The sequence below is a fragment of the Dendrobates tinctorius genome, unplaced genomic scaffold (assembly GCF_039654945.1).
Source record: "Dendrobates tinctorius isolate UK_male_01 unplaced genomic scaffold, ASM3965494v1 ptg000003l, whole genome shotgun sequence".
NCBI lineage: Eukaryota > Metazoa > Chordata > Amphibia > Anura > Dendrobatidae > Dendrobates > Dendrobates tinctorius.
Window position 1 is genome coordinate 25179428 of NW_027361671.1, and position 26462 is coordinate 25205889.

The 26462-nt window shown below is 44.1% G+C and overlaps 1 protein-coding gene across 1 annotated transcript in view; it reads left to right on the forward strand.

Moving 5' to 3' along the window:
- The window catches only part of SLF1 (SMC5-SMC6 complex localization factor 1), a 144726-nt gene extending 131393 nt beyond the window's left edge, over positions 1 to 13333 (forward strand). The window contains exons 16-18 of the mRNA XM_073589803.1: positions 5454 to 5546; positions 5889 to 6071; positions 7546 to 13333. Coding sequence (XP_073445904.1) covers positions 5454 to 5546; positions 5889 to 6071; positions 7546 to 8021 — 752 coding nt within the window. The 3' untranslated portion in view covers positions 8022 to 13333. The remainder of the gene's footprint in view (positions 1 to 5453; positions 5547 to 5888; positions 6072 to 7545) is intronic.
- Positions 13334 to 26462: the final 13129 nt, after the last annotated feature.

A 26462-nucleotide genomic window follows, 5' to 3' on the forward strand; every position in this document is an offset into this window, starting at 1 on the left:
GCAACTCTGTAAAGCAGCTACTTGGTAATCTGTACATACCTTTTCTAAATTTTACAGGCTCCACACCTGTGCTTTTTTGGGTGCAAGTCTTGGTAGGAAGATTTTGCAGGCAGCAGTTGCTCAGGCTTTGGCCTGAGCAAGAGTGCAGAATTTGGTAGTAACAGTATATTATTTATTTTCCCACCCCAGGGACAGCTTTAGAACGTTCCATGGTTCTCTGTATCCCCCATTGAAGTGGCCAAGAAATTAAGATTTCTGGTATCATAAAATCTGTTTCTCTGTAGTCTTCATTGCGGGACACAGCATTCACCTATAGTTGCCCAGTTGGGCATGCATTTATGTTGCTTTCCTCTTTCAGAGTGTAAGTGAATTATTATTACCAAAATTGAAGTCTATGAATTGACTTCCCCTTGTACCACACAGTTCTAACAGGGATTAGATTTGAGAAAAAACTTTATTTTTAGTCTCTCCTGGCATATTTGGTGATGCTCGGAATGAAGCAGACAGTCTGTCCTGTTGGTTGAGCATATATAAAATGATTGTCCTAGCACTTGTTTAAAGATTCAGCGTTTAAAAAAAAGACTAATTTCAACTATTAAAATCAATCCGTACAATAATAATAAAAAAAACTTTCTTTTAGGTGTTTCGAAACGTGTAACAAACTCAACATTTTTTTTTTTTTAATGGATTTTAATAGTTGACATTAATCATTGTTTTTAAACTCTGGATCTTTGGACAAGTGCTGGAACAATCTTGATGAATATACGCTATATACTTCAAGCCATCACAATTTTTATTAAACAATCAAATGTATCCCAAATGAATTCAGCTTTTATTACATTCATCTGGTTAGGAAAAAGGGCCTACAGTTCCTTTAGAAATTGTTATCTAATGCAAATGGAGAGGTATTTAATATTGTAGGGTTCATGATATAACCTGTTTGATGCACCATGTCCATGTCTTGGAGAGGATCCATGAAATCGATATTTTGTTCAACATTTGGATACAAATTTAGCTGCACCCTGAGGTCTGTAAAGATATAAGGAAAATGTTTACATTTTCAGTGGGTTCTTGTTACCCAACCCTTACTTGAGGTCATTTAAGTCAGCTCTTAAAATCTTCTATAAAATATTGTTATACAACTCCTTAATTCATTGCTATCTTAAGAATTTACCCAGCACTATTTTTTTTAATTTTTTTTAGTATAGGCCAAAAAATTAACAGGTATTAACTATCTGCCTGTTCTACCCTACACCTGCTCAAAGTGGTCACTGAACACTCCTGCACATGATTCAGCTGCTTAACATCTACAAATCAGCTCTTCATCTTCCCGGCTTCTCTGTCGACGGGGCATGACTACCAACATCATGCTGATTGACAGCCGACTACCCCGAGTTAGGCAGTGGGGAGCTGACTGTCAATCAGAATGATATCGGCAGTCACCACCCATCAACAGAGCACAGGCAAAGAGAATCTGCTGCTTTGTCAACTTGATGTCAGCGGAAGTCACTGAAACGTCAGCAGGATTGGTCTGTGTTCGCTCTTTGCCGACAGAGATCGGCGCCAGGCTCAATAGACAGGTGATTATCAACCTCCTTCCTGTTAGTTCTTAGGCCCGTAGTAAAAAAAAAAAAACATATAGTCCTGGATAACCTTTTTAAAGATCACAAGGTGCAGCCCCAAACCACCATGCTTCTTTCAGTGTGTAGGAGTTTAGTAAGTCTTTTGTTGTTACTTTTTGTTTTTTTTTTCATCTCTTTCAGGATTGCTCTGTGTGCTTTGGGAGTGATCTTAACAGGACCGTGCACACTCCAAGGAAGTAGGGGAGGGAGGGAGTAGCAACAGTAATTAATTCTCCAGTTGTAGACAGTCTGTCCAACTCTGGTTTGAAGTATACCAGGTCTTTAGCAATGCTTTATAGCTATTTCTGGCTTTGTGTGTCTCTATAACATGTCTTCTAAAAGTGATGTGCCTCAAAGCCATGGTGTAGGCGGGGTTCACACTGGTATATTTCATTGTTTGTATATATAGACTACTTTGCCCAGTGTGAATACAGGTCTTCTGATCCAAACTTATATCCTCATAGGTATATACAGTGGCTTGCAAAAGTATTCACACACCAACTCCCTTGACATTTTTCCTGTTTTGCTACTTAACAACCTGGAATTTCACTGTTTTTTTGAGGGTTTGCATCAGTCCATGTAAATAACATATAGCTCTGGCAAAAATTAAGAGACCACCACATCAAAACCCTGTCATGGGCTGCCCATTCTCCAGACCTGAACCCCATTGAAAACCTCTGGAATGTAATCAAGAGGATGATGGATAGTCACAAGCCATCAAACAAAGATGAACTGCTTAAATTTTTGCACCAGAAGCAGTGTGAAAGACTGGTGGAAAGCATGCCAAGACGCATGAAAGCTGTTTTTAAAAATAATGGTTATTCCACAAAATATTGATTTCAGAACTCTTCCTGAGTTAAAACATTAGTATTGTTGTTTTTAAATGATTATGAACTTGTTTTCCTAGCATATTTGAGGTCTGAAAGCACTGGGGTTTTTTTTTTTTTTTTTTTTTATTTTGACCATTTCTCCTTTTCAGGAAAAAAAAAAAAATATTGGTTGCTTGGCAATTCGGAGACATGTTGTCAGTAGTTTATAGAATAAAAGAGAATTTACATTTTACTAAAAAATATACCTATAAAGAGAAAAATCAGACAAACTGATCATTTTGCCGTGGTCTCTTAATTTTTGCCATAGCTGTACCTACAACTGTGAACATTTGGTTTTCTTTATATTGTAAAACAAACAACAAATAGGGCAAAATAACTGAAAACTTCAGTGTGCATAGCTATTCACCCCCCTAAAGTCAGTACTTTGTAGTCCTCCTTTTGCTGTAATTACAGCTGCAAGCCACTTGTGATAAGTCTTTATGAGCTTTCCTCAATTTTCCACTGGGCTTTTTGCCTATTCCTTAAGGCAAAACTGCTCCAGCTCCTTCAAGTTAGATGGTTTCCTCTGGTGAACAGCAATCTTCAAGTCTGACCACACATTCTCAATTGCATTAAGGTCTGGACTTTGACTAGGCAACTTAAAAACATTTACATGTTTCCCCTTAAACCACTCGTGTTGCTTTAGCATTATGCTTTGGGTTATTGTCTTGTTTGAACATGAATCTCCATCCCAGTCTCAAATCACTTATAGACTGAAACAGGTTTTGCTCAAAAATATCCCTGTATTTCGCACATCCATCTTCCCCTGTGCTCTGTCTATTTTCTCTGTCCCTGCTGCTGAAAAACATCCCCACAGCATGATGCTGCCACCACCATGTTTCACTGTGGCGTTGGTGTTCTTGGCGTGATGAGCTGTGTTAGTTTGGCGCCAGACATAGTGTCTACCTTGGTGACTAAAAAGTTCTCATCTGACTAGAGCACCTTCCTCCATACATTTGGGAACTCTCCCACATGTCTTTTAGCAAACTCAAAACAAGCCTTACAATTTTTGTATGTAAGTAAAGGCTTTTTTCTGCCCACTCTTCTATAAAGCCCATCACTATGGAGTGTATGGCTTATTGTGGTCTTATGGACAGATATTTCAGTATCTGCTTGGGAACTCTGCAGCTCCTTCAGGTTTACCTTTAGTCTATGTACTGCCTCTCTGATTATTGCCCTCCTAGCCCGGGCTGAGAGTTTTGGAGGGCGGTCCTCTCTTGGCAGATTTGTTGTGTTACCATGTTCTTTCCATTTGATGATAATGGATTTGATGGTGCTCCAGGGGATCATCAGAGACTGGGATATTTTTTTATAACCCAACCCTGACTTCTCAACAACTTTGTCCCTGACTTGTTTGGAGATCTCCTTGGTCTTCATGGTGTTGTTTGGTTAGTGTTGCCTCTTGCTTAATGGTGTTACAGCCTCTGTGGCCTTTCAGAAAAGGTGTGTATATTACAAATGTTATAGCAGCAGGAACTGGAGTAGGATTTGAGGCGAGGTGCACACCTGGGTGTACACTCTTCATGAATCAGAAGCGTCTGACTCCAGCACATCTCATCAACATTGGCATGAATAACGCTGGACTTGTTGAATTGGCCCTATGTGGGAGCTGGAAATCACTTTAAGGCCAGGTTCACACATGCGAGAAACTCGGACGAGTCTCGCATCTTAATACCTGGCACTGCCGCTAGCACTCAGGAGCGGAGCGTGCGGCTGCATAGAAATACATGGAGCCGCATGCTCCGGTGGCAGTGCCGGGTATTAAGATGCGAGACTCATGCCAGTTTCTTGCATGTGTGACCCCGGCCTTACAAGGTAAACCTGTAGAGCATCAGAACGAGGCCCTTAGGCTTACAATGTAAAAGCCACTAAGAGCGTAGTGTGATCTGGAGAGTCGGAATAGAAGTCACGTGAGTAAGAAGAAGATCGGAGCAGTGCTGAAATCTGAGGAAGATTACGATCTGGTATTAACACAAATTACATTGCACAGACATTCACACAGTCTTAGTTAAAAAATAGTGAGCGTTTTTCTTCAATTGAAACACATTTTGCCAATTAGCTTTTGGAGAAGTCCTAAACTTTTATGTCAACTTAAATTTTCTCCCTGCACCATGGTGGTTTACACAAGATGCTCAATAACGTACATGAAATGCATCTATTTGTGAGTTAATAGTTCAGTCTTATTAGGTTTCTGTGCCAAGTCATAAATATAGATAATCAGTGATCAGTGTAGAAATATAAGGCATAGTGAAGGGTTCACATACTTTTTTCTTCTCCATAGTGCTGGAGCTATACTCTCATCCCGTGCCCTCCAGTTTTCTTCCTCAGCTATTGGCTGCACACAGAAAACAGCAGTAAATTCTAGCGGGCCCGTCATTTCAGTGTTCATTTTAAATGTCTAGATTTATATTGTCCCCTTCTCTGCACATTATTCGCAGCGTGTCTCTGTAGTCAAGGCAGCTTACCGAGGAACAGCAAGCCATCTGCTGAAGGATCTGAAATTGTGAATTATCCTTTACTGTGTGGAGGCACTCGTGCTTGGCCAGAGACATTCATTTGAATTAAGCTATAAATGCTGTGTAAAAGGACAACTCGTGTAATAGAGGTTCATGAATAATTTTAAGGGAAGGGCAACTGCACACTTTAAACTTTTATTGCCTCCAAACCGAGTGTTTTTGGAGTTCACTGTTCATTTTGAGTTTTTATTGTAAGTCATAGAAGCTTTAAAAGCTAAAGGAGGAGGATTAAAGGGAGACAATTCGACAGCTAGGCAGGCGCTGGGCGGCAGACCGACTGCTCACTTTACTATACATCATTGGCATCGGGTTTGGGCTGTGATTTAATTTATTTATTTCTGCTTCAATCAAAAATTCCTGATCATAGAATAGCACTCCGATTTATCCGATAGGCCGCTTTATACACCTTGCCACCATTTACTGTACCAATGCATTTTCTGTGACAGGAGAAACAGCCATGCATAAAGCTTGCCGAAGCAACAATGTCAAGAAGCTGCAGGTACAGCTCTCCATTCCTGGAAATGATATTAATGCAAAAGGTGAGCTGTTTTTTTTTTTTTCTTTCTCTCCTCCTGTTAAACTCTGCTGGAAGCTTCCTGTTGTGATTTTCTGTCTTCCAGTATTGAATTCAAGCTGGTAGGAGTCAGATTAGTTTTTAAAGTGTGCACCATGTGCTAAGATGAACAGCGATACTGACACTATTGATTTTCTTCCTCTTTCCTTGGTTTCTCTTATGATTGTTTAACACAGACCGTGCACACAGCGTTGTTCTGCCGCCTTTTATTTTATTTTTTTTTCCTCTTTTCCTTTCTCCATAATGTGGGATGTGTACAGTGTTTTTAGATGGATTCTCTTTTAATTGCTGCTGATTTATATCCCAGACAATGCAGGCTGGACCCCGTTACATGAGGCTTGTAACCATGGCAGCGCAGAATGTGTCCGCGAAATCTTGCAGCGCTGCCCAGAAGTCGACTTGCTCAGTCATGTGGATGGTGTGACTCCCCTACACGATGCTCTACAAAACGGACACGTTGAGATTGGCAAAATGCTACTTCAGCACGGGGGTAAGGAAACCGAAATGCACCCTTACTTAGTTTTACTGAATAATGTATGAGTATATGTGTGTGTGTATGTATGTATATATATATATATATATATATATATATATCATTTCTTTAATTTTACACTCCTTTAGACTATTGTGAATTTATCTTCTTATAAATTATATTGTAACTCTGTATTGAACAAGGTACAGCATAAATAGGATTGTCTACATCAAGGCATTGCTATATATGTGTGTATGTATATGTGTGTGTGTGTGTGTGTGTATATGTGTGTGTGTGTGTATATATATATATATATATATATATATTATTTTTTTTTTTTCTTTTTTACAGCATAAAATCTCTTCTAGATTTAAAGTTGCAATTGTTTCATGTATTCCTAGCACTGGATAAAGCATTATTGTTGCATGATTGTGAGATGTTAGTGATAGTTTGTATGCATTGTTGACAACGCTGTAATAATTTTCACCTCTTCTATGGTTGCATGATGCGAGTTGAAATCTCTGCTAAGCTACAACAGGACACATTTTTTGGCACTTAAATCCCCATTGTTGGTTCCTGCTTTCCTTTTCGTAGACTTCTCCTGCCCTCTAAAGGCCGCCCGATGTCTGTGTCACCGTCTCGCTCAGCCGTCTTCGTTCCCCGTGGCTGGGATTTATTGAAGAGTGTTTGTCTGTCTTCTAGGTGTTTTATTTATCAACAGAGACAACTGGCGCCAATACCTGGCTGCACTTCAATCAGTCTCCGTGATGCAGCCGCCAATATTAGATTAGACGCTGCTCCTCTGTAGGAAGAAGCAGTGGTGCAGTGGGGCTTTTTCTTTTTTTTTTATGGGCTGCTGTGAAGAAGTGGTAAGAGATGATTTTCTTCTCCTGTGGGAGGGCTTGCATTCATCAAGTTCATCTCACGCCAGTTTGCAGACTCATCTCTGGCACTGTCACTATCTGGTGATTGGCCTGTCAAGTAAGCAAACGCCAGTGTGCGGAAAATTCATTGGAAATTCTTGCGCAGCTTTATTACCGTTTTTGCATTTGACGCACAGGAGTACCATGTATTAACATGACACTTGTTAATGGGATTTTTTACATGGTCATTGCTGTATATGTCACTTCTTTCTAAAATGTTCTTTTAGCACACAACACTCCTCTTAGTTATATGCAGCAACATTATATAAGTTAGATATATTCTGTTATTCGCCAAAAGCTGCCCTCATTGTAAACATTAAAGACTCTGTTCTACTTGTCGTAGCCACATACATGGAGATAGGTATGTATTGTAAGATGTCAAACATTGGGAGGCCATTACAGCTTTTTATAGGGATTGTTGGCAAACTCTGCCAGCCTAAAGAGCAAATCTGCCTTATTATGGTGTACAGAGAATAGGGATGTGTAATTCACATTTCGGCTAAAATTATATGGCTTGGTAAAGTCTTGGTTCCATAATGCTCCCATTATCAATCTCTTTGTCGTTGCAGGAGCAATCATTTTAAAGCAACAAGATTCTGATGGGAAGTTTCCGCTGGATTTTATCTCTTCTGCACAACTCAAAAATGAACTTTTCGAAATAATTCAAGTGGAGGAAACGATTGAGGATTTTCACAAAAATGCCATTCAACTCTTTGATGAGCAAAAGCTAGAATTTAGTGCATTTCTCCTGCTCAGAATGTTGTTCAGTTTTATGTCTGCGTATGGTTTACCTTCAGATACCGTTACTGCCAAATCTCTATATCCCAATCCCGCTTTGTTAGCTGGTCATGTAAAAAGTACTTGGCCTTCCTTCAGCAGTTCAGTGGTGATATGCTACCTGGAAGCCCTGGCTACAATGCAGAATTTGGGAGACTTCTTACAGTCTATCCCAGAGTACCTTCACGAGAACCCTGGATTTAATATGCAGGTTCTATTCTCTGTCCTTTATACTTTGGCCTCCTCTTCGCCACGTTTTAAAACTTAGAAAAGCATCTATGTAGCATCACGTGTCTTAAAAGGGGTTCTCCAGTTTGGAATAACCCCTGTCCTGGTTACAGTTTGCTTTAAAAAGCAACAACAACAACAATTTTTTTTACCCACCGTCCTCTAGATGTGCATTTATCTTGAGCACGGCCGCTGAGCTCAGTTATTAGCTGCAGTGCTGTCGCCATTCCATCAGCGCTGCAGACAATAGCAGGCACTGGGAGCCACAGCGGAGACTCAGACCTGGACCTGAGAAGGCTGGGCAAAGCAAGGTTTATTTGTTGTTGATTTTAAACAAACTACAAATTGGAGATGGGTTCCAAAGCCAGAAGACGCCTTTTAAGGCATTGTGATACTGAAAGTGAAAACATATCTAGTGGGCATCAATAATACTTAATGATGTTCACTATCTGTTAAAAAGTAGAAAATCTGATGCAATATAGTGTCTGAGTGGGCGAAGCAAACGTCTGTGTGGTTTTCTTTAAATCCTTGTGTCATGCTCCGCCCTCTTGTACCTTACAGTACGCATAGCATAGGGTGTTGCTTTTTCTGGAGTGTTCCATGTCTGAACATGTCCAGTAAAGTCTCATTGACATTCCTAGCACTAACACACATTTTAGTATACGGTACTTGGTGACCGACCAAACCATATTTTCAGTATTTTATAGTTTTATATTGTAAAGTTGACATCCTTCTTTCACATGGCATAAATAATGTAGAAAATATAGTTACGTCAAGTCTATGGCATTCTTCGGTAATGTTGTTATGGGACGATTCACTGTAGAACTAGGCATATTTGCTGTTATTATAGCCGTTTCCAAGCTCTTTGAGGAATAGATTTAACTAAAAAAAAAAAATTCTCAACATTTTTTAGGAATGTTTTGGAACATGCTCTTTAAGTTGCATGGGTTTATCAACCCTAATTGCTTTAATTTAATAATTATTAGAGTAAATCCTTATGTATATATTGTTTCAATGTGTTTATATTTTTTTTTTATTGGAATTTTATCAGAATGTAAAGATTTTGGTAATAAGTTAAAAAGATTATATAGTGTTATAATATGATTTCTAATCAAAGTAATTGCACCTTGTAAACCTTGAAATGGAGAGTGACAGCAGTAAGCATATCTACTCAAATGATCCATATTTCCTCTATTAGGGAAATGTAAGCACTTTTTTTTTTATATATGTGACACACAACTGTTTGCTGAAAAAGAAAAAAAATATATATATAGCCTTTCTCCAGTTAAAACTGAAGTATTTTGTTTTGACACTCTTTAAAGGGTTTTCTGAGACTTAAATATTGATTTCCTGCTCTTGGGATAGGTCACCCTTATTAGATTGGTGGCAGTCTGATTTCCAGAAGAGTAAATATGCGGTGGCACTCCGAAACAGCTCCACCCATGGCGTGATGGCCGAAAGTAGAACTGCATGCTCTCTCCCATCCAAGTAAATAATGGAGAACTGGTGCTAGAATTCCTGGACAATAAAAGACAGACAATGCTGTGCCGCTCTTGGTGTGCTGTTTGCATCCCTAATTTGCTGATCTGATATCGATGACCTAGCCTAAAGGGCCTCATACACATTAGACTGATGTCAACTGAACTCACCGATATCAACAAGTTTTGGCAATGGTCTAATGTGTATGGGGAGATCAGCCGACTGATGGTCAAGGGAGATGTTGATCACACTCATCTGATTTCGGACTTCTGATCATATTATATCTTACAGGGATAGGCTGGCCAAACGAGTGCTCTTGTGTATGGGAGAGTGGCCTGAGATGGCTACCAGCCAAAGCATCGTTCAGCTGACAGCCATTAATCATGTACAGCCAGCTTCAGAGTAAAGGCCTTACTTCGCTTTGAATGATTCTTTGGCTGGCAGCCATCTCGGCAACCTCTCCCATACACAGACCACTTGTTTAGTCGAGCACTCTTGTGTTCTCTATAAAGAGCCGCCAGCTGATGAGTCAGTCGGCAGCCTATCTCCTGAAGAGCAATGTCATCGGCAGTCCAAAATCGGACACGTGTGATTGACATGTCCCCGATCATTAGTTGTCCACCGCCCTCATACACATTAGACTTTTGGCTGAACCCATCAATATCGGAGGGTTCAGCCAACACGTGTTTGGGGGCCTTAAATTCTAAATATTAAAGTCTCAGAAAATCTTTTTAAAAACACAATCCCCCATCCCCAACCTCCAAAATGATATTTTCGAGCGGAGCCCTATGCTGCTCTCTGCAGACACAAATGGAACCATGTCATTATTCCACTTTCCTTAGACTTCAGAGCCTCTTTGTTCTACAGGTGAAGAAAGTATTTAAACTCTCTGCAGAGCCGCTGTGTGTGGGTTTATTATTAGACAATGCGAAATGAAGTAGTAATTATTGTGTGTTTTATGCAGATTGTCATTACGTTTTTCTTTAGACTTTTACAAGAGTCTTATGTTAGCCCCTGTGTTTTCTTATTCTTTGGCTCAGTAATGTAGATTGTGAGAATATGGTAGTTAGTCTCAAATCTTAAATGTCTCTTGTTGGTCATATAGAAAATGTTTGACTCGTTGTTGATATTTTAGCATTCTCTCACAAATTATTGGTTTACTGCTAAGAAGAAGGTACAGTATGACAGATTCAGTAGGAAATAGCAGGGTTTACGTGAGACTTTCATACCGTGCCATTCATAAATGTTCTAACCTGATATTTCGTCTGGCTTTACATCACCACAGTTGGACTGCTTTTCTTATTTCCAGACTGCAGTGATTCATAAAAATCTGTTGCTCTTGCCTAGTGACAGCACCCAATTAATGCTAGTAAAACACATTTGGGTTTCATATCCCGAAAGTCTTAGTATGTTCTGTAATACTGCACCAAATATTCTTTCACAACAGAAGCCCACTCAAGCATCTGTGCACCAGAATGTCTGAGAGGACGGCTGAATTGTTCTTGATGAGCAGAACGTCTGACACAGATTCTTCTGAGAAAAGAGTTTTCTGTGAAAGACTGACAAAGGAGTCATCCGAATGTCATAATACTCTGCGACTGCCTACATGTGCTAAATCATCCAGGATTCCCTGGAAATCACATCATGGACCAACAGATGAGGTGAAGCTGTGGTCTCATTATGTGATAGTCACACGCGGTAATGGATGGGCCTCAAATTAACACCATTCATCACTTACTGTTGACACAAAATACTAAAGTATTTCATGGCATACTGGTCTCTAACACCCATAATGCACAAAAAAACTATATTGGACTGTGATAATCTACATTGAGGGGGAGATATAGATGTTAAGAATTTAGTTAGAACAAAACAAAAAATTTTTAAAGGAAATTGGGTGGCACAAAGCTGGGAAGAATGCCCAGCAGCTGGTGTTAGTATAGACAGTGACAGTACTATTTATATAGCATTTATATTGGAAATTTGGAAATTATATACTTTCAGTAGTGCACACGTAGGCTTCTACATAGCACAGAAATGTGAGAATGTACCACTATGGCGCTCAATCTCCATTCTTCTGATAGACACTAAAGGATTATGTGCCCTAGAATAAGGAGCCTTTCAAAGCACCATTGCATTAAAGTCCAGGAAAACGGTCCCGATTAGTAAAATATAAGTGTAATGGACATTTAGCACTATTAGACCCCAATGATATTACTCTTGTAATAGATTCTATTATACACTGTTTTTTCCCTTCACATTATAGTAGACAGAATTGCTGATAGTCTGGGTAAGTTTTCCTGTCCACACCAGTAATAAACTCCAGTTTTTTACCTCACTTTCTGTTTTTTTTTTTTTGTCTGGAAATGACCACCCCCGGACTCTCCTCCTCTTGCCATCTTCATGCATTGAGCACATAATGCCCAGAGATATTTGCTCCCGTTAAGGTAAGTTTTACTGCTTTCTTCTGTAAATACTGGAAAAAGAAAGCCCAGAGCTCTCAGTGCTTCAGATCATAGGAGATGTCAGAGCAAGGGGCTTCCTTTAGGCCAGGGGTGGGGAATCTCAGGCCCGCGGGCCATTTGCGGCCCGCAATGACCTTTTCTTTTGCCCCAATTCCTGAGGATCACGGTGCTTGGACCAGCAGCTGTGTTTTGGTGATCACCAGCCTTTTCATTTATTTTTGCTCTGTGCTCAAGCAGTAATCACTACTGAACGCTGAGGAGCATGGAATGAAAGATTACGTCCTGACACCACTGCCAGCGTCAAGGATTACTTTGTGGATGCTTTTAGCGCGCAATTTGTATGCCACCGAAAGATAGTTTAAATGTCCAAATACAGTAGCTCCTGGCAGAAGAGGTTCCTCACCCCTGCTTCAGGCTCATTCTCATGCTCAGCCCAGTGACGTGCAGCCTTTTGGTCATTTTGTGAAATTGTTGATGTTTACCAAGAAAAGAAAAAAAAGGAGGTCCTTGAAAAACTTGTGCTTATGGCAAGAAGGAAAATAGATGGCCGAGTATGTCAAGTGACCTAGTCATAGACCATAAGTCTTATTTGCACTAAAATATTTGACCCTTTCTGGGCTGGAGATTTTTGCTTGTTGTCTCTTAAGCAGAATTAGGGCTCATACAGACGTCCGCTTTTCACGTTCAAGTGCCATCTGTGGTTTTCATGGGTGATAGTCTATGGGGCTATTCACATGTCCACAGAAAATCATGGACACATCCAATTTTGATCCGAGGGTCGGGTTAGAATCGGCAAATAGGTCCCTGAAAAAATCGGAGTGTCTGTTTTTCTCCACACACAACCAAAACTGAATGCACTCGGTATACTCTGATTACTGTCTGATCAAATAATCAGTCTGTTTTTCTTATGTGAAGAAATGAGACGTCTGAATGAGGCCTTCAGTGTTTGCTGCTAGGGTTAAGCGATTGCACATTTTGGCTACACTTGGGCCATTTCACATATACAACATTCATGGTCCGGGAACGGATGTCCAGGCAGGTATGAGTCTATGGCGTTTGTGCCAGGAGAACATTCACCTCCTTTCACCCCACATCCAGCCTGTACATTGCAGTCCGTGCTTGGAAAGTGAATGTTAGATCTGTGAAACCGGCCTAAGTCTTATAGTGGCTGTATTTGATTTGTTTGTTTGTTTCATTTATTTTATTAACGTATAAGTAATACAAGTATTGTTTTGTTTGTTTTATAGTTATAAAAAAAAGCTTTCACCAGGGGTATGGCAATTTTAAAGCCAATTTCTTTGGTATGGGATTTGTAACATATTTTCTTTTGTTACGTATTTGAATATTGAATGTTCGTTTTAATGTTTAAATGTTTTGTATGTTTATTAAAAATAGATTTAAAACTTTATTCTGCCATCTGTGTTACATTTTTTGTTATAGGGAACCTGTCATATTGTACATTCAGTGCTATATGTGGACATGTTATAGAGCAGGAGGAGTCGTGCAGATACATATTGCTTTGAGGGAAAAGAAGCAGTATATATAGTATTTTATTCATTTTATTTTCCTGCTTTTTCTATCCTTGGTGATTGACAGCTCTCTATAAGTACACTAATACAGAAAAGGTTCTCAGTCACTCTTAGGCTATGTGCACACGCTGCGGATTGGTCTGCGGATTTGTATCTGCGGAATCGCAGGTAAAACCGCAAGTAAAATGACCTGCGAATAGGCCTGCGGTTTATCACCTCTACAATGGAGGAGATGGTAAACCGCAGCAGAATCCGCAGAAAAGAAGTGACATGTCATTTATTTCTGCGGATTCAAAACCGCAGCTTTTCCGCAGTTAAAAATCCGCAGCATGTGCACAGCAGATTGTAAATCACATAGATTTGCATGCTACTGTACACTGTATGCAGAACTGCTGCAGATCCGCAGCAGCCAAAACCGCAGCGGATCCGCAGCAAAAACTGCAGCGTGTGCACATAGCCTTAGGACCAGCTCCAGGACACCTACTGTGTTTCCCCAAAAATAAGACTTGCCCCAAAAATAAGCCCTGGCATGATTATACAGGCTTTTTTGAGTATGTTTGAAATACAGGCCTTACTCCAAAAATAAAACCCTAGGTACAGTAAGGTCTAGCGAGGCTGGGCAATTTCTCAAGGCACTCACTCTCTTAAAGGCCCCAGCGTTTCTGTTCTGAGGTTGACTGCTTAAGGACCTTTGGTGACATCACGGTAATGTGACCATATCACCACCAAAAGTCCTTTAACTGTGGGAGTCTAGAAGAACTGAAGAGAAGACATACTGGAATGTTCCGTATGTTCTATGTGTGTATGTACATGTGAATGTGCTGTGTGTGATGACATGATTATACTTGAATAAATGTTGGGTGGATTGTTGTTCATGGAAAAAAAAAAGACATCCCCTGAAAATAAGACCTAACCTACCTTTTGGAGCAAAAAATAATATAAGACAATATCTCTTATTTCTCCTTCGCCTCATTGGGGGACACAGATACTGTGGGTGTATGCTTCTGCCGCTAGGAGGCTGACACTAAGTGAAAAAAGGTTAGCTCCTTCATGGTATACACCCTCGCCCCTATTGCGGGCGGAAATCAGTTTTTTGCTTAGTATCCGGAGGCACACGTCTGTTTTTTTTTCTCCTGACTTTTTTCGTCTTTTTCCATGAAGATGTGACGGGCAACAGATCCTATTGAAAGGGTCCGATTTCCCCAAACCAACAATGGGCGAGCACGTGCGAGTGTCCCTCCACGTATCGTCTTCCGCGTCGTGGGACCCAATGCCGGACTTAGCTCTGACCACCCCTAGGTATTGAAACCATGGGCTGTACAGAGGCACAAGACTAGTCCGTGCGGCCCCCACTGCTCCACCAATGCTTAGACTGCGGTGCTGCAAGGTGACGGACGGTCCCTCTCCTCACCCCCTGAAGGGGTTAGATGGAGCTAGGGTGCCTGCACCGTCCTATTTTATCAAGGCCCCCTCACATACCTGCGCTCAGGCTGAAAAGGATCATCGGTGAGGAGAGGGTCTGGGAGGGCTCCTGCGAAGATCTCAGGGCTGGAGCCCCCAGCCGGCGGGAGCCACCGGTAAATGCAAGGCTGAGGGTGGCTGGATCTGTCAGGCGGCGCCGCGCAGTTAGTGGCGCCATGTTTTTGGTGCGTACCCCCTCCCAGTCGGGTAGGGGAAAAGTTGAGGCCGCGGCTTCAGCCAGAGCTTGGCCGCGGCCGGAAGTCCCGCCCCTGGAGCCGCGTGTCACTTCCGGCGGCCCGCCCCGCACTGGGCGGCGGCGAAGAAATTTAGGCCCCGGCTTCGGAGCGCGGCTAGGCCGCAGAACAGAAGCACCACCCCTAGAGCGGAATCACTGCCCCTAGAGCGGTTTTACATGCTGGCTCACTCCCACAGCTGGTGGCGCGCGATTTGAAGGAAGCAGGCAGGACTGGGGTAAGTGCTGCCCAAGAGGCCACGCTACAGGGAAAACGAGGCGCTACCTCCTCCCCACATCCCCAGCAGCGGACAGATACAGCATGTCCAAGAAGGCAAAGACGCACACGTTCTTTTACGCTGCATGCATCTCTTGTCGGGCTGCGTTTCCGCGGGCGCTGAGCAAGCGATTATGCGAAGCCTGCGAATCCGAACGTGCCCAGGAGCCATCCCCTGTGACCGTGACCAATGTGTCAATTTCCCCGGAGTGGGCCCGATCACTGTCACAGTCCATGGCGTCGCTTACGAAAGCAATAGAGTCTCTGCAAGCCTCAGATAGGGGCAGGGACAATGGCTCGCCGGCCTTAGAGGGAACCTCCAACTCACAAAAGCCTCTGGCCTGCAGGGGCCGCTCTCACTCCAGGCAGACCCAGAGGAAACGAATCCACACGGTGTCGCCCAGTCCATCCAGTGGCTTGGCATCCGTAAGCTCTGTTTCTCGCTCCCCGTCACCAGTGGTTGATAGCGAGCAGACCTCAGATTGCGACTCAGACGAGCCCCTTGACCTGGACACTCCAGGGTCACGTGAAACAGTGGACAGCCTCATAGAAGCCGTCAATCAGACCCTGGGGATTGAGGATGATCCCGCAGCGGCTACGGGGCATAAAGTGGCATTTAAGCGAGTGAAGCGCCCGCACAGAATTTTTTCCTCTCACCCGGAGTTTGAGGACAGCAGCACAGAGAACGTCCAGACAGGCGTTTCTCGGGTCAAAAGACACTCAAAGCAAGGTATCAGTTTGCTCTGGACCTCCGTAAAACATGGATGGAATCCCCGATGGTGGATCCTTCGGTTTCGCGCCTAGCCACTAAGACCCTGCTATCCGTCCCTAGTGTTTCCTCGATTAAGGATCCCACGGATCGCCTCAGAGAGAGCTTAGCTCGCTCAGTATATCAGGCATCAGGGTCAGCACTCGCTCCCTCGTTCGCAGCAACTTGGGTAGCCAAGGCTATGATATCATGGTCCGAAACATTAAACAAGGTTGCGAAGGAGCAGGATCTACCTGCAGAGATTTCGCAGGTCACAGGTCAGATGGCAATGGCCGGAGACTATGTAATCAATGCGTTTTTGGATGCGGCCAATTGCTCGGCACTTGCTGCTGCTAATGCAATTTCAATCAGAAGAGCCCTATGGTTAAGGACATGGCGAGCCGATTCTTCTTCTAAGAAGTCCTTGACTTCCCTGCCTTATCAGTGCGGCCGCCTATTAGGGGAGAAGTTGGATCAACTTATCTCCGACTCCACAGGAGGAAAGAGCGGGTTTCTCAACAAAAGGTCAAACTGCTTTTTCGTCACCCATTTCAGGCACGTTTTTGGGCCTTTCGCAACACCGGGTGGACTACAGCGGCCAATTCCGCCGCCTCAACCAGGATAGGGAGCAGCAGGTCTCGTATAGAGCCAACCCACTGGGGAGATTGCGTACTCAGCAGCCCAGATCGAGGGGATCCAGATCCCAAAGATCGTCGGCCAAATGACTCGAGGCCTTTACCAGACGACACCAGCAAGGTGGGCGGCCGCCTACTCTGGTTTTTCCACGTCTGGGCCAATGTCGCTCACGATACATGGGTAAAGGAATTGGTGGCCTCAGGTTACAAAATAGAATTTGTCAGAGACCCGCCAAGACAGTTTTTTCTTTCCCGGCTTCCCAGGGTGGATGCCCAGGCATGGGCTCTTGTTATGATTGAGTTACCGAGGAGGAAAAAACAAAACACAAGCTCAGCCCAGAAAATCAGAGAGGATGGAAACTAGCGGATTGCAGACCCCTAATCCTATCACACAACTAACAGTAGCCGTGGAGTGTTCCTACGGTGATCCTAGACACCTCGTCACAGCCGGAGAGCTAAATAAGCCTAAAGAGAGAAAAGGGGAAAACTGACTGCCCCAGAGCAGACCCCAAAGCAATAGGCAGCCCCCAACATATAATGACGGTGAAACAAGATGAAAACACTAACACGGAAAGATAGGTTGAACAAACGATGGGGCCCAAGCTAACTAAAAAGGACAGGACAGAAAAGCTGCTGTCTGCAATCCGAGAAAACCCTGCTAAAAATGTTACCAACACAACTGATAAGCAAAAAGGACCCTGAAGTCACTAGACTTCAAACCCTATATCAGCACTCAAAATATTCTGAAAGCAGAGCAAAAGAGAACACTGATCAAGGAATAAGAATCCAGCACACCCCCAGCCGGGGATGGCTGAACTCAAAAAACAAAGTAAACAAAACCAAAACTACTAAGTTCAATAGCAGAGCAAAAACTTATCTTTGGAAAGCAGGAATCAGACTGGTCTCCAAGAATCCAGCAGAGAAATCACCAGCCACTCAGAAGGGCGTCGGCTGCCTTATATCCAGTCAGAAGTTCCTGATATCCAATCACAATCCACCTGATCAGGTGGTTGGTTTCTTTCATCCAAATCAGCCTCACTACCTTCCTTCACCAGAAGAGGGAGATCCTCGGACACAAAAGGTGAATGAACAGATGAGCTCACAACAGTACCTCCCCCTTGAGGAGTGGTCACCGAACCCTCATTCAAGTCACCAGGCCGATCAGGATGACCCCGATGAAAAGCACGCACCAATCTTTCGGCATGAATATCAGAGGCAGAGACCCAGGAATTATCCTCCTGACCATAACCCTTCCACTTAACCAAATACTGGAGTCTCCGTCTAGCCAGACGGGAATCCAGTATCTTCTCTACTTCATATTCCATGTTACCTTCAACCAACACAGGGTCAGGGGGTGCCGCCATAGGAACCACTGGTTCAACAAACCTCTTCAACAAGGACTTATGAAACACATTATGAATCTTAAATGTGACAGGAAGAGCCAACCGAATAGAGACCGGATTAATAATCTCCAAAATCTTGTAAGGTCCAATAAATCTAGGTTTAAACTTTGGAGAAGCCACTTTCATAGAGATATTCTTTGATGACAACCAGACCATATCACCCACCTTAAACCGGGGACCAATGGTCCTATGCCGGTTAGAAAACCGCTGGGCCTTTTCCTGGGAAAGAGACAACTTATCCACTACTTGGTCCCAAATCTGCTGCATTCTTTCCACCACAGTGTCAACCCCTGGACAGGCAGAAGACTCCACCTGCCCTGAAGAAAATCGAGAATGAAACCCAAAGTTACAGAAAAAGGGTGACATCAAAGTGGCAGAACTAGCTCTTTTATTTTAAGCAAATTCGGCCAGGGGTAAAAATGAGACCCAATCATACTGATCAGCAGATATAAAACATCTCAAGCCTCCAAAGTCTGGTTTGTTCTCTCCATCTGCCCATTGGTCTGAGGGTGAAATGCAGAGGAGAAGGACAACTGAATTCCCAACTTGGAACAAAAGGTCCTCCAGAATCTAAAGACAAACTGAACTCCTCTGTCCGATACAATGTTCTCAGGAATCCCGTGCAAGCGAACCACCTGTTGCAAAAACAAGGGCACCAACTCTGAGGAAGATGGCAACTTAGGGAGTGGTACAAGATGGACCATCTTAGAGAATCTATCACAAATCACCCAGATAACAGTCATCCTCTGAGAGACAGGCAGATCAGAAATAAAATCCATTGAAATATGGGTCCATGGCCTCCTGGGCACCGGCAAAGGCCTCAACAACCCACTAGAACGAGAACAAGGCTTAGATCGGGAGCAAGTCCCACAGGACTGCACAAAATTTCTGACATCACGAGACAAGGCAGGCCACCAAAAAGACCGACTCACCAAATCTCTAGTACCAAAAATACCTGGATGACCAGCTAACGCGGAGCAATGAATCTCAGACATCACTTTCCTTCTCCACTGGTCAGGAACATACAACCTACCACTGGGACAACGCTTAGGCTTATCCTCCTGAAACTTCTCCAGAGCACGTCTCAAATCAGGCGAGATGGCAGAAAGAACCACCCCTTCACCTAAGATGGTAGCAGGCTTGGTCACAATAGGAGAATCAGCCAAAAAACTCCTGGAGAGGGCATCTGCCTTAACGTTCTTAGTGCCCGGAAGAAAGGAGACCACAAAATCAAAACGTGTGAAAAACAAGGCCCACCTGACCTGTCTCGGATTCAAGCGTTTAGCCGACTCAAAGTAAATCAAATTCTTGTGGTCAGTGAGGACCACAACTTGATGTCTAGCTCCCTCCAACCAATGTCTCCACTCCTCAAATGCCCACTTCATGGCCAACAGTTCTCGATTCCCCACATCATAGTTGCGTTCCGAAGGAGATAACTTTCGGGAAAAGAAGGCACAGGGGTTCATTTTAGATGTTACAGGATCTTTTTGGGACAAAACAACTCCTGCACCAATCTCTGAAGCATACACCTCCACCTGAAATGGAAGTGAGACATCGGGTTGTCGCAAAACCGGAGAAGTGAACCTCCGCTTCAGCTCCTGAAAAGAAGAAACAGCCTCTGGAGACCAATTCAGCAAATTAGCGCCCTTCTTAGTCAAATCAGTCAATGGTTTGGCAATAACAGAAAAATTGGCTATAAACTTATGATAAAAATTAGCAAAACCCAAAAACTTCTGGAGAGCCTTCAAAGGAGTGGCCTGAACCCAATCATAAATGGCCTTTACCTTGGCCGGGTCCATTTCAATAGTTGACGGAGACAAAATAAATCCCAAAAATGAAATCCTCTGTACACCAAAAAGACATTTCAATCCCTTAACATACAGGGAGTTTTCCCTCAAAATCCTGAACACAGTCCGAACATGTTCCACATGAGAGTCCCAATCCCTGGAAAAGATCAAAATATCATCCAAATAGATGATCAGAAACTTATCCACAAAGTCCCGGAAAATATCATTCATGAAGCACTGGAAGACAGAATTGGCGTTAGTGAGCCCAAAAGGCATCACCAGGTACTCAAAATGTCCCTCCGGAGTATTAAACGCTGTCTTCCATTCATCCCCATGCTTAATGCGATTAAGATTATACGCCCCCCTGAGGTCAAGCTTGGTAAACCAGCAAGCACCTTCAACTCTAGAAAATAGGTCAGAAATCAGGGGTAACGGATACTGATATTTAACAGTAATTTTGTTAAGGGAGCGATAGTCAATACAGGGCCTTAATGAACCATCCTTCTTGGCTACAAAAAAAAACCCAGCACCCAAGGGTGAAGAGGATGGTCTAATATGACCCTTCTCCAACGACTCCTTAATATAAGAACGCATAGCCTTATGTTCGGGTACAGATAAATTAAAAAGCAGACCCTTGGGAAATTTACACCCCGGACTCAGGTCAATTGCACAGTCATAACTCCTATGAGGAGGCAAAGACGCAGACTTACTCTCACTAAACACATCATAAAAATCAGCCAAATAGTCAGGAACCTCATGCGACTGGGGAGAGGTGGAGAAAACAGGAGTGTGACTAAGAGCACACCGACAACCCCAACTCACCAGACACAGATTTCCAATCCAAAACTGGATTATGGATTTGCAACCAGGGGAACCCCAGAACGATGGTATCATGCAAATTATGCAACACCAAAAATCTGCAATTTTCTTGATGGTCTGGGGCGACCCGCATTACCACCTGGGTCCAAAACTGAGGTTTATTCTTCGCCAAAGGAGTAGCATCAATACCCCTCAAAGAAATAGGCGTCCGCAGAGGTGTCATAGGGAAACCACAACGTTTATCAAAATCTAAATCCATTAGGTTCGTGGCCGCTCCTGAATCCACAAAGGCTTTAGCGGAAAATGTGGACAGGGAGGAGATCAGAGTAATTGCCAGAAGAAACTTAGGTTGTACACCACCTACAGCAAATGTGTGTGCAAAATGCTTCTCTCGTTTAGGGCAGACAGAAATAATGTGAGAGGCATCTCCACAGAAAAACACAGCTTATTACGCCTTCTAAACTCCTGACGCTGCGCCCTAGACAAAACTATCACATTGCATAGGTTCAGATATTTGTTCAACAGGTGGCAGCATTTCCCGTGTAATTTTACGTTCACGTAAACGCCGATCAACCTGAATGGCTAATGACATAGAATCGTCAAGACCAGAGGGAACAGGAAATCCCACCATAGTATCTTTTACGGTTTATGACAAACCCTTCCGAAAGAGAGCTGCCAAGGCACCACATTCCAAGTGGTGAGGACCGCCCACTTTTGGAACTTTTGACAGTACAGTTCTGCAGAATCTTGACCCTGGCTCAATGCCAACAGGGTCTTTTCAGCTTGATCAATCACATTAGGTTCATCATACAACAACCCCAAGGCCTGAAAAAATGCTTCCACATTAGTTAGAATAGGATCATCTCGTACTAAAGAAAACGCCCAATCCTGGGGATCGCCGCGCAACAAGGAGATGACAATTTTAACCTGCTGCGCAGAGCTCCCCGATGAGTTAGGCTTCAAGGCAAGAAATAATTTACAATTATTCTTAAAATTCAAAAATTTAGACCGATCCCCCAAAAAAACACATCAGGAGTGGGGATTTTTGGTTCAGCAGCGTGTGAATGAGCAAGATAGGCGGAAATTCCTCGCACTTCAGCAACAAGCTGCTCCACACGATCAGACAATTGCTTAAACTCCATCAGGAAGAGAAAAAAAAAATTCCTCCTACGGCCTCAGAGAAAAAGAGGAAAAAATATACGCACAAAAAAAAATTCTGACACTTTTTTTTTAACAATTCCTTCCTGCTTTTGAGTACCCTAGAATCTGCGGTATGGCTGGTAATTCTGTTATGATTGAGTCACCGAGGAGGAAAAAACAACACAAGCTCAGCCCAGAAAATCAGAGAGGTTGGAAACTAGCAGATTGCAGACCCCTAATCCTATCACACAACTAACAGTAGCCGTGGAGTGTTCCTACGGTGATCCTAGACACCTCCTCACAGCCGGAGAGCTAAATAAGCCTAAAGAGAGAAAAGGGGAAAACTGACTGCCCCAGAGCAGACCCCAAAGCAATAGGCAGCCCCCAACATATAATGACGGTGAAACAAGATGAAAACACACAGAAAGATAGGTTGAGCAAACGATGGGGCCCAAGCTAACTAAAAAGGACAGGACAGAAAAGCTGCTGTCTGCAATCCGAGAAAACCCTGCTAAAAATATTACCAACACACCTGATAAGCAAAAAGGACCATGAAGTCACTAGACTTCAAACCCTATATCAGCACTCAGAATATTCTGAAAGCAGAGCAAAATAGAACACTGATCAAGGAATAAGAATCCAGCACACCCCCAGCCAGGGATGGCTGAACTCAAAAAAACAAAGTAAACAAAACCAAAACTACTAAGTTCAATAGCAGAGCAAAAACTTAGCTTTGGAAAGCAGGAATCAGACTGGTCTCCAAGAATCCAGCAGAGAAATCACCAGCCACTCAGAAGGGCGTCGGCTGCCTTATATCCAGTCAGAAGTTCCTGATATCCAATCACAATCCACCTGATCAGGTGGTTGGTTTCTTTCATCCAAATCAGCCTCACTACCTTCCTTCACCAGAAGAGGGAGATCCTCGGACACAAAAGGTGAATGAACAGATGAGCTCACAACAGGCTCTATTGGGAGCCATCAAATTGCTCCAGCACACAGCACACCGGAGCCATTGTTTCAGTGCCAGAACACAAAACAAATCAGGGGTTCTATTCCAACCTTTTTGCGGTTCCCAAAAAGGACGGGTCTGTCAGGCCTGTTTTGGACCTGAAGCTTCTGAACAAATTCATCAGGATCAGACATTTCCGGATGGAGTCTCTCCGGTCAGTCATATCGGCCATGGAGCAGGGAGAATACTTGGCCTCAATAGATATCCAAGATGCATATCTGCATATTCCCATTTTTTCTCCTCATCAGAGGTTTCTACGCTTTGCCATCAGCAATCTACATTTTCAGTTTGTAGCACTACCCTTCGGGCTAGCTACGGCTCCCAGAGTGTTCACAAAGGTTATGGCAGTTGTCATGGCCATACTGCATTCTCGAGGCATAGTAGTCTTGCCTTATCTGGACGACCTCTTGGTCAAAGGCCCTTCAAGTCGGGCATGCGAGGAAAATGTCAACATCACGCTAGATACTCTTGCCCGCTTAGGGTGGTTGGTCAATGCTAAGAAGTCATCCCTTGTGCCAGCTCAAAAGATCTCCTTCCTAGGAATAATTCTCGACACTCGCCGAGGGTTGGTAATTCTCCCTCAGGAAAAGGTGCTAGCGCTCCGGCAGAGAGTCCCGACACTTCGGCAACCAGTCCCTCATACCATCCGATCCGGGATTAGGAGTCTAGGGAAAATGGTGGCAGCAATGGAAGCGGTACCGTTCGCCCAGTTCCATCTTCGCCCCCTGCAGCACACCCTTTTGTCAGCTTGGGACAAGAATACCTTCACGCTCAACCGGCAGTGCCGACTGTCCTTTCAAGTCAGGCAGTCGCTCGGATGGTGGTTAACCAGTTCCTCTCTGACCCAGGGGAAACCTTTCCCCCCAGACCATTGGTTGGTGATGACAACCGACGCCAGTCTCCTCGGCTGGGGAGCGGTGTTTCGCCACCAAACGACCCCCAGGGACGGTGGTCGCCACAGGAGGCACGCCTCCCAATGATCTTATTGGAGATACGAGCAATTCGGCTGGCTCTGCAAAAGTTTCATCACTTTCTAGCAGGCCGCCCTGTCCGGATTCAGTCGGACAACGCCACGGCGGTGGCTTACATAAATCACCCAGGGGGCACCCGCAGCAAAACAACCATGCGCGAGGTAGGGCACGTTCTGCAGTTGGCCGAAGCAAACCACTCGGTGATTTCGGCTGTCCACATCCCGGGCGTGGAAAATTGGGCGGCAGACTTTCTCAGCCGGCAGGGTCCTGCGTCCGGAGAGTGGTCTCTACATCCCGAAGTCTTCCGTCAGATTTGTCAACTGTGGGGAACTCCGGATGTGGACCTGATGGAGTCCAGAATGAACGCCAAGGTGCCCACATATGTCGCTCGGGCCAGGGACCCGCAGGCAATCGCTGTGGACGTGTTGGTTCTGCCATGGAACCAGTTTCGCCTCCCATATCTATTTCCCCTGCTGCCCCTACTTCCGAGAGTCATCAAAAAGATCAAGCCGGCGATTCTGCTGGCCCCGTTGAGCGTGGTATGCAGATCTAATGCAGCTGCTCGCCGACGTTCCTTGGCGCCTGCCAGAGCGCCCAGATCTACTTTCTCAAGGGCCAATTTGCCACCCGATCTCAGGGGCCCTGTTTTTGACGGCATGGCCGTTGAATCCTTGATTCTAACCCAGGCAGGGTTCGGGAGCAAGGTGGTCGCTACAATGATTAGCGCCCGGAAGCCTGTTTCATCACGAATTTACCACCACAGCTGGAAGGTGTTCTTTGCTTGGTGTCGAGGCCGCGGTGTTTCTCCGCTGAGATTCTCGATCCCCAACATCTTGACTTTTCTCCAGTTGGGCCTAGACTCGGGCTTAGCCCCAAGTTCCCTCAGGAGACAAATATCGGCCTTATCTGTCCTGTTCCAGCGCTTAATTGCTACCAATCTGCAGGTGAAGACTTTCATCCAGGGAGTCTCCCACTTGGTACCTCCCTATAAGGCGCCTGTGGACGCTTGGGACCTTAACCTGGTCCTAAGTGTTCTGCAGGAAGCTACATTTGAACCGCTTCAGGATATCTCCTTGAGGTACCTTTCCTGGAAAGTGGTGTTCCTAGTGGCCATCACTTCTATCAGGCGGGTTTCAGAACTGGCAGCCCTCTCCTGCCAAGCCCCGTTCCTCACTTTCCATAAAGGTAAGGTGGTGCTCAGACCAGCCCCTGCTTTTCTGCTAAAAGTCGTGTCCTCTTTTCACTTTAATGAAGATGTTGTCTTGCCTTCATTTTGTCCAGCACCGGTGCACCGTGTGGAAAAGGCTCTTCACACGTTAGACCTGGTAAGAGCCGTCCGGAGGTACGTGTCGAGGACGGCACCCTTTCGTCAGACGGACACGCTGTTCGTGCTCCCCGAAGGGCGCAGGAAGGGACTCGCTGCCTCAAAATCGACCATAGCCAGATGGATTAGTTTGACTATTCAGGAGTCCTACTTCATTAAAGGCACGCCAAATCCAGCAGGGATCAGAGCGCACTCTACTTGGGCAGTGGGCGCCTCTTGGGCGCTTCGGCACCAGGCTTCGACGGAACAGGTTTGCAAGGCAGCAACCTGGTCCAGCCTGCACACATTTGCCAAACATAATATCCATGCTCAGGCCTCGGCGGATGCGAGCCTGGGTAGAAGGCTTCTCCAGGCAGCGGTGGCGCACCTTTAAACAAGAGGTGCATGTAGCTTGGATCGGTGAGTCAATCTCCCACCCAGGGACTGCTTTAGGATGTCCCACAGTATCTGTGTCCCCAATGAGGCGAAGGAGAAACATGGATTTTTGTGATAACTCACCGTAAAATCCTTTTCTCCGAGACGCTCATTGGGGGACACAGCACCCACCCTATTAGCCAGTTGGCTCTTGTTTTGTTTTAATTTATATGCATTTACTAATTTGGTATAAGGGTGGTGTTTTGGACATGTACCTGTATTATGGCTGATTTTGTTGTCCTCCTACTGCTTTGGCACCAAACTGATTTCCGCCCGCAATAGGGACGAGGGTGTATACGACGGAGGAGGAGCAAGCCTCTATTTTCACTTAGTGTCAGCCTCCTAGCGGCAGAAGCATACACCCCACAGTATCTGTGTCCCCCAATGAGAGTCTCGGAGAAAAGGATTTTACGGTGAGTTATCACAAAAATCCATGTTTTTGGGGAAACATGGTAGTTACAGAAACAGCAAGTAATGTTTATGGATAAAATAAAAATTGGGCTGAAATATTTTTTGCATTTAATCAATAAATATACCCCAAATTAACAATTAAAACGTAACTTTTCACACAAAAAAAACAAGCTCTTACCAGGGTAGGTGATGGAAAAACAAAAAAGTTATGGATCTTGGAAAGCGGCAACATAAAACAACTATTTTCCCCCCCAAAAAAAAATTTTATTGTGCAAACATTCTAAAATTTCAATATACTTCAAATTTTATCCTTGTTTTGTATCACAGCATTCATACCAATCCATAGAATTAATATAAAGGGATATTCTGGTTACATT